This window comes from Hyalella azteca, unplaced genomic scaffold (assembly GCF_000764305.2).
Source record: "Hyalella azteca isolate HAZT.00-mixed unplaced genomic scaffold, Hazt_2.0.2 contig3711, whole genome shotgun sequence".
In the NCBI taxonomy this organism is placed as follows: Eukaryota; Metazoa; Arthropoda; class Malacostraca; order Amphipoda; family Hyalellidae; genus Hyalella; species Hyalella azteca.
The window spans coordinates 9820-19035 of NW_025933952.1; the positions used below are offsets into that span (position 1 = coordinate 9820).

The 9216-nt window shown below is 36.7% G+C and overlaps 1 protein-coding gene across 1 annotated transcript in view; it reads left to right on the forward strand.

Moving 5' to 3' along the window:
• Nucleotides 1–5367: 5367 nt before the first annotated feature.
• LOC108678068 (calsyntenin-1) overlaps nt 5368–9216 on the forward strand; it is a 24665-nt gene continuing 20816 nt past the window's right edge. Inside the window, exon 1 of the mRNA XM_018166405.2 lies at nt 5368–5658. Within this exon, the coding sequence (XP_018021894.2) occupies nt 5577–5658 (82 nt within the window). The 5' untranslated portion in view covers nt 5368–5576. The remainder of the gene's footprint in view (nt 5659–9216) is intronic.

The window sequence follows — 9216 nt, forward strand, 5'->3', positions numbered from 1 at the left end:
TTCATTTCTAATATATATTCATAGCATCATTGATAATTTATATAGACAAATTAATGTAGCACATAACAGCCCAAGGTCATGCCTCCAAAACACATTTATGAAGAAGTAAACAAACCTTGCAAGCAAATTGAAATATCATAAAAACTTAGCAAATATAAAACTTTTGAAACTTAAATTCATGTTGACAACTTGGACATAAACGGGATGCAAGAATTTTGCATCATGCTTCTCATATGCATGCTTAAAGCAAAAAAAAATAACTAAAAATTTTAATACGAGTGAAATAATATATCAGAACAGCAGCTACAGTATGAATAGAAAAAATAAATAGCATCAATTATAAATAAATACTAACATTTATAATCCTATAATAGTATTCAATAGATAAAAATAAACAATAGGTAGAAATATACCGTATACAGCAATATTGGTGCAGAATAATAATATGGCCAAATAACTGCTGCTTAAGGCCAAATAAATTGTCTGTCATTATAGCTATCACCTTCACTATTTCTACCATTAAATGGTAAAATTTATTTATAGGAATTAAGTAAGTTATACGGTAATTGCCTTTGTCATCCCTATTATTATTCTCCATATACAAGAGGTATCTTTTTATGGTAAGTACGCTATATATATGCCATTTTTCCATAAGGAAACAAGAAATGCATTTTCTCCATGGATAATTTAATCACTTGAAAGGCCATATTTTACTCTGCTTTTCTTCACAATACCTTCATATTTTCTTTTTAGTCTCAACAGTGTGGACAAATGGTAAAAAAGTATCAATTTTAATCAGGAAAACATGTGTCTTTTCAAAAGTACCGTAAAATGGGGTAACTTAGACCGGCTGGGTAACTTAGACCACTTTTTGTTTTTTTAACAAAAATCCCCACAACTCAAAAACTATTTGACATAGAAAAATTTTGTCAATGGGCATTAAAGGCCTAATACTGAGGCTACATAACACAATAGAAAGATTTGAAAAGTTTGCATATCTAATAGGTTAAAAAATTAAAAATGTGACCCACGAAAAAAAGCTATTATTTAAAGCCTGTCAGAGTACCCCCTCCAATTTTTTTATTTTTTGGTTAAATAACTCCAGGTTTTGAAGCATTGTAGTAGAACTCTTCTAGTTACATATGCAAATGACAAATTTTAGGAAAGTGTCATATAGTTTGCAAATGGGGGGCACCACCCCATAATGGGGTAACTTAGACCACCTAATGTCAGCCCTGACGGGGTAACATAGACTGGCTTGGAAGTTAATATAAAATTACCATATATAACATATTTTATGTTTGACAGCCTATTTATGTTTTTTCTTTATGTTTCAGACTCTACAGAGTCTTATATATGGTAATTTTAACTTAATTTCCAAGCCAGTCAATATTACCATATCAGGGCTGCCATTAGGTAGTCACATTTCCCTCATTATGGGGCGGTGCCCCCATTTGCAAACAATGACACTTTCCTCAAGTTTGTCATTTGCATATGTAACTAGAAGAGTTCTACTACAATGCACCAAAACCTGGAGTTATTTGGAGTTATATTACCAAAAAATATAATTGATTTTACAACCCGGTCTAAGTTACCCCAAGGGCTGGGGTAACAAAGACCATCACTTTTTTTGAAATTACATAAAGACTATGAGAGGCAGGAGCCAGCAATTTATGGTGAGTGAAGCTAGAGTATAGACCTGTATTTTGCATGTTTCAATTCAAGTTTAATTTAGCTAGTAAAAAAATGGCATCATTTGTAAAAAAAAAGTGGTCTAAGTTACCCCATTTTACGGTATGCTAAATTTTGCTTGTTGTGGCTCTTATGACGTTATATATAGAGGCTGTTGGGGCACGTATACAAGATACTTATCATGTATATACTACCTATATACACAATATATACGTAGTAGGTAGTCGGATAGTCGTATAGTAGTAGTAGTGTAAATGGCATCGTGTGTATAGGCCTATACTATATACTACACAATATATAGGGATTCTATACAAAGTGTTAGTTTGAAGGGGTCTTGTGTTAAATTGAAGGGGTCTAAAAAAGTCTCTGCTTCGCTTTGACACTTTTTCCTACAAATTGTAATTTTGACCACTATTTTACAGTTTTTCTTGACAAGTGGCAACTTGTATGATGTATGATGTTATGTGTAGAAATGATGGTTTGATTGCTTTCATACTGTGTAGTGTGCACTCATGACTATGTCCATGATAGGTCAAGATTCAACGTTTCCACCTTGACCACTTTTTGTTTTCAAAATATCAGCTGATTAATTTACATTAAAATTAAGAAGTCAACTTACAGGTTTTTTACACAGTTTATATATACCTGTGTGGGCTGTACCTATAGGCTATCTATATATATCAATTCCAACTTTTTTAACTATACCTGAAATGAACATTTCCCCCTATACAAACTACTATCAAAATAGTTTGTCTAACAATCTGATCTTTAATTAAATTATGAATTAACGAAATCATGATATTATTTCTCATTCATGCGCCTACCATCATATATGAATGAGTATAGTGAAAATCACTGGCTTTATTTAAAAAATTTTACAATAAAAGTCAATTACAATCGTTATTCGAATGATGACTGATAAACCAGCTTGAAATTTGTCTGTGTTTACATTATTGTGTGCACCAACACGTTTGTATTTGGCGGCTCCGAATTACAGGTACGCGAGTGAAATCTAAGAAGACTTTTTTTTTCAGAAACTATGCCTCAAGAAGCCACCAAATGCAAACAGGATATAAATCATACTCTTATTTATTGAAGGTACGCTTCCATTTCTCTGAATGAAGCAGCCATTAGGAAAAAAATAAATTCTAAACTACTAAACTGAACAGCGGATCACGTGCGGACGAAACATTTTGAAACTGAGACGAGAAATAAAAGCCGTTGGTGGAAACACCAAATTTAAATCGCGTGCATCATAAAAGATCAAGACATGCCGTGAAAACAAAATGAAACTTTAAGTTGAAATAAATATTCAATTGCAGATAGATTGAAAGTGTATTAGCTAATTTGACATATAAAAGGATATACCTTCAAATGGAGTAGTTGGCATCTCCATTTCAGGCTCCCTTTGCCCTCCCCCAATGTGTTACAGGGCTGCCAACCCAAACACTGATGATGGCAGCGGTCAGCCCTACACATTGGGACCAAATCAACATTTTTCCTAATATTTGTTCAAGTTTTTAAATAAATAACTATCAAATGCCCATACGCTCAATAAATTTGACAATCAAGTTCAACTTTGAAATCGATCTTCAAATATTAGCAGGTGTACAGTTGTCTATACTGTTCACGACGAAAACTGTAGGGTAGTCGAACGAAAACGATAAACGTTTCATGATTAGATAATGGGTTTGAATTGCATTATTTCATTGAGTCTGCAATATATTTTATATAAAATAATCAAGTTTAGCTATTTACATGATACTCACAGCCTTACATCAAAGTTCCACGAGCATAACATAGATGCCGGTTTAGTTGAGTCCACCCTAAAGACAGAGCCAGCAGCGACTCGCAAGCATGTAAATCAATATGCCGAGCTCACAGGCCCCATGAACATTTTACAAAACGAACAGATTTTTTACACAAATACACAAGTCTGGCAAATATTTTATCAACCATAAGATGCACTGGATATTCACTCACACTGAACTAATACTTGGTCCTCAATTTTCTAAGGAAAATTGAGTGTAATAATGGATTTTGTACGAGCTCGCGAGATGCATGCTATGAAGCACCGCGCGCACCTATACTACCAATGGAACATTTCCATATGAACAAACTTACACACGATTTCTATTAAAAACAATTTCTGTATACAATTTGTCTAAACAATAGTCGGAAATCATCTTAGAAATTCCCAGGGTTATTTTTACCGGATAAAATGCATTCCTAGGCTCCTGTAAAGGTATGTATATATTGGAAGATGAAGCGCTAGAAAATTCATGGCAATGACGCAGTTGCAGACGACGCCATGATGGTTCGTGGGCTATATATAAATCCCATTGATCGTAGCCGGCAGGTTCTTGTAGAACATATTAATTAACTTGATTATTTCTTACCTAACCCCGCAAACAAGTCCTAATTTTTTTCGCACTAATTTGAATAAAAAATTTGTGACTTACTGAAAAATGGCGGGATAACAATGTTATCAGAAGATTATGTCGTCTCAATTTATCTCTAAATTGAACTCTGTAGAGCTGAATATTTCGAAAACCGCTTAGAAGATAGTAAATTCAAAGATAATTGCATACATGTGTAATTACCAGGCGCCATTTTTACTTATATTTTATTTCATATAAAGTTTTATTTTGTAATATAAAAAATGTTTTACTTATGTACCAATTCATTTAGAATATATTTAACACTGCGGTCATAAGTTCTTCTGTGATCCTAAGTTCTACTGTGGTTGTAAATTCTACTGTGATCGTAAGTTCTACTGAGATCGTAAGTTCTACTATGACTGTAAGTTCTACTGTGGTCGTAAGTTCTACTGTGATCGTAAGTTATACTGTGATCGTAAGTTCTTCTGTGGTCATAAGTTCTACTGTGGTCGTAAGTTCTACTGTGGTCGTAAATCTAGACCGTCCAGCAGCCCCCACATGTCTAGACCGTCCAGCAGCCCCCACATGTCTAGACCGTCCAGCAGCCCCCATATGACTAGACCGTCCAGCAGCAATGGCTGATGGCATCCATGGCTTTAGGCATTTAAATTTAAATGCTAATCTACTTATTAACAGCCTATGGCTCCTAGTACTTAAGTTTAAATGCTAATTAATTAATTAAGTTCAAATACCAATGCTAAAAATATGTAAGCGATAGCTGTTTTGGGCCATGCAAATCTCAAAAGAGAAGACTTCTCGTGCCTCTGGCAGGCGTAAAAATCGGAGTAAATACACATAGAATTTTTCAATAAATTTCTAAAAATTTATTGATTCGAGTGCCGCCATATAAAAAAGGTGAAAGTAAATGTCTGGTACCTGATCCAAAGTGGCATATGGCCTGTGAGGTGAGAGCTTGACCGGACCATGTTCATTATCATTGATATGAGTCATACAATGAATAAATTATTGTATTTTGTGACCAAATTGTCACATTGTCATTGACAGTATACAAAATTGTCATTGATAGTATATGGCCGCATGCACTTGAATAATAATAAAATGAGGTATAAAAAGTATTGCTGTGTTCACAGATAATGTATGGGCGTTATTTAATAAAGAAATTCCGTGATTTTCCACGTGAAGTAAGTCGAATTCACATCAGTCATGGGGCAGAAGTTTGACGTCTTGAGGCGGCGGGGCTGAGGTGGCGGGCAGCGGGCATTGTAGAGGAGACTGTGGTCGAGTGAGGGTGTATGTGTCCATCGCTCCGTCCTGGATCTACTCTCTACCAAGAATATCCCATGAATAAAAGTGATTATTACATCTATTCACTGTGAAATTTATCGTGATTTGAGTGCTTTATTATAGAGCATTGACAAGTGAAGTGATTTGCATTGAGTTATTAGATTTAAGTGATCGATATTTCGAGTTTGAGGGCACAAAATGTGTGGGAGAGCGAGCCTGGTGCTCGGATTGTTGCTTCTGGCGACCTCTGGCAAGGATGTTGGCGCTGGACAGCTTCCAGGTAAAGCTCTTTTTTTATATATATATATTTATATGTGGATCTTTATGGTCATATAATAGCATTACGCGCTACAATGAGTCATGGTATTTCACGGCTAAAATGGCCTGTTAGTTATCAAGGTTATTCTGTCTGTATATTGTAAACAATACGTTTCTACGTCTGATTTTAAAGAGCACAAAAAGCGCAGGCCTTTTAACTTCTTTTCTCTCTTTAACTTCCTTTATTTCTACTCTCTTTTAAGTTTTATTTGTTTCTTGGCTCCTCTTCTCTGCTCTTTAACTTTTATATGGAGTGCAACTGCTCTTTAGTTATTATAAATTATTAAAATATTATTGAATGAACAAAAGTAAACGGGCCAAATCGCCATTTTTACGGGCCATTTTCGGGTCACAATGACCTTTAAAAAGGGCATGAAGTGCCTCGATATTTGGACAAAGACTCGCTAATTTTATTGCGTGCTGCACAAGCTGTTACGTTGAACGTGTTTAGACGCTGTGTTGTTTTGTCTGTGTAAACACTAGGGCTGTGTAATTGTGTAAATCAGTGGTAGTTCTGGTAGCACTAGTAGCAAGAAGGTTCTTATCACTTGTAGTTCTGGTACCACTAGTAGCAAGGTTCTTATCAGTGGTAGTTCTGGTACCACTAGTAGCAAGGTTCTTATCACTGGTAGTTCTGGTAGAACTACTTGTAGAGGTGGCAGTGGTAGCTTGATAGGTAGCAGCAGAACAACCAGACTGGCTGCAGGTTCTACCATATACCACACAGAAGAACTGTTGGTACGCTACCAGCAGGTGCAGCTTGAAGTGCGACAGGGCCGACTGAGCCTGGAATTAAAAGTTAATTAAGTTTGGAAGAAAACTTTCTCCAAGAAAAAATTATCTATCTAATAATTAATGTGAAATTTTTCCAGTTTCATAACACTTTCTTAAAAAAATTATGTATATATTTATTTACATGAAATTTTTCCAGTTTCATAAAACTTTTTTCAAGAAAAAACTATCTAAATACTTATTTATGTGAAATTTTTCCAGTTTCATAACAATTTCTGCAAGAAAAAATGATCTTTCAATTTATATTTGTGAAATTTTTTTCAGTTTTCCCATTAAAATCTACATTTAAATGTGAATTTTTTCCCCATATGTGAAATTTTTCCAGTTCTACCATAGAAATTTACATTTAAAGATACACAATATTTATGTACATAGAGATTGCATAGACTTGGGATCTGACCATCAGATTGATAACCAGACAAATAATTAACATGGACATAATAATCATCAATAATCTATTAAACAAATGTGTGAACAATGGAAAGTTCTCAAATAAATGTGGAAGTTTGCAAAAAAAAATAAGTGTATAACTAACCTGCTACAAAATTATATATTTAAATAATACATCAGAGTATGAAGATGTGAAATGGAACTCTAGTAGCTAATTCCTTCTCTTCTTAGCAAAACAATCTATAGCTAATTTAGTAAACAAAGTCAAATTTCTAAGACTTCATTAAAAATACACTGATTGGAATGACAAATTTAAGAGTTTGTTTATACATGTGAAATGAAACCCAAGTACGGTAGCCAAGTTGAACTTCTTAGAGGTCATTTGAAAAAATTGGTAGTGATCAGAATAAAGAATTAAAGTTTTTGTGTTTACACTGACCTCTAAGAAAGTGAACAAATAAATCAGTAAATAAATCAGTTTAATTTACCAATCAATTAATTTTAATTTAAACACTTAATTAATAACAATCAATTTTTAACAATCAATTTATTTTAATTTTAACGCGTTGACTCCGAAGTGGTACATATGCGTACCACGAAATGTATTTCTCCAGGAGGTAGTGGTACATAACACGTTGGCCGCGATGTGCGCCATATATGTACACGCTGTACTTCTTAGAATCGCGATGTGTACACATGTGGTACATTCATATGAAAAATACATATTTTTATAAAATCTTATTACTCTTTCAAATTCAAAATTTCAATGATGCAATTAAATAGGCATGTTAGGGAATGCTTTGAAGTCAACTAATGCTTAGAGAAATAGTTTTATTTTCAAATGCAAGTAATAACCCCCACCACCCTTCCTGCAGGTGGGTTGCCCCCCACCTCCCCAGCAGGTGAGTTACTCCCACCCCCTCCTGCAGGTGGGGGTGAGGTGGGGGCAACCCACCCATCCTCACTTATATCAACCTGTCATTTTTACCACCTAATTTTTATCAATATCAATTGAGAAAAATTCTTGATATATTACATCAAGAATATGTAGAACTTGGAATGCTTTTATACAATGTAAATATAATTTAAATAATAAATAACAAACGCATACTTTTATATATTCTTAGTGTAGTTCATTATAAAATAAATAATATATATAAATTATAATTGAATAATTCCTATTTTGTGCAGTTGGCGGGGGCGAGGAGGCAGGGGGCACGTCTCCCCCAGGTGGGGGAGAGGGGGAGGTGGTGTACGAGTTCGAGGGGGAGGGGGTTGTGATCCCCCGGGGGGTGCTGAGCCACGCCACCTTCAGCAGCACCTTCAGCATCAGCACCTGGATGAAGCACGCCCCCCCACATGATGGGGATAAGGTGGGGGGAGGGGGGTCGTAAGTGGGTCATGAGACACAAGTGGGTCATGGGTCACAAGTGGGTCATGGGTCACAAGTGGGTCATGGGTCACAAGTGGGTCATGAGCTACTAGTGGGTCATGGGTCATGATGGGGATAAGGTGGGGGAGGGGGGGATGAAGCACTCCCCCCACATGATGGGGATAAGGTGGGGCAGGGGAGTGTGGAGTGGGGGATGATGGGGTGTAGTGGGGAGTGGTGAGGGGTTAGTGGTAAATGGGGATAAAAAGGTTCGATGGGGGAGAGTTGAGGGAGGGAGGATGGGGGGATGAGGGGTTAGTGGGGAGTGGTAAGGGGGAATAAGGGATTATTGCGGAGTGGGGTGAGATAAGAGGGTAAGTGGGTCGATGAGGGGTTCAGTGGGGAGTGGTGAGAGGGGATGAGGGGGCTAGGGTAGCGAGATGAGGATGTGGGGAATGGGACGACTGTGACGACGAAGGCGGTGGCTCAGCATGGCTGTGGGCAATGCCACCTTTTGTTATCGGTATTGCCAACATGAGTCAGTTTGACCCACATTCAGGTCGGGCTTTGCCAGACCATATCCCCAAAGTGGTCTTGACCTCGTCGCCCTCCGTCTCCGAGTCCTCGCTAGGCAGGTCCCATGTATCCTTGCTTACACATATCCTTGGGTAAATGCTGGTATGTGACAGACGTGCCCGATCCTGCTTCAAAATGAATCCAAAACTGCTTGAAATCAGCTCAAAACCTGCTCTAAATCAGCTTACAATCTTATCCACATTGGCTCAGAACCTGCTCTAAATCGGCTTAAAACCTTCTCCAAATCGGCTTATAATCTGCTCTAAATCGGCTCTGAACCTGTTCAAATTGGCTCTGAACCTGCTCTATATCTGTCTCTTATACACATCTAGATGTGTATAAGAGACAGGTATTACCGTGCCCCGTATTACCGTGCCCCCGTATTACCAT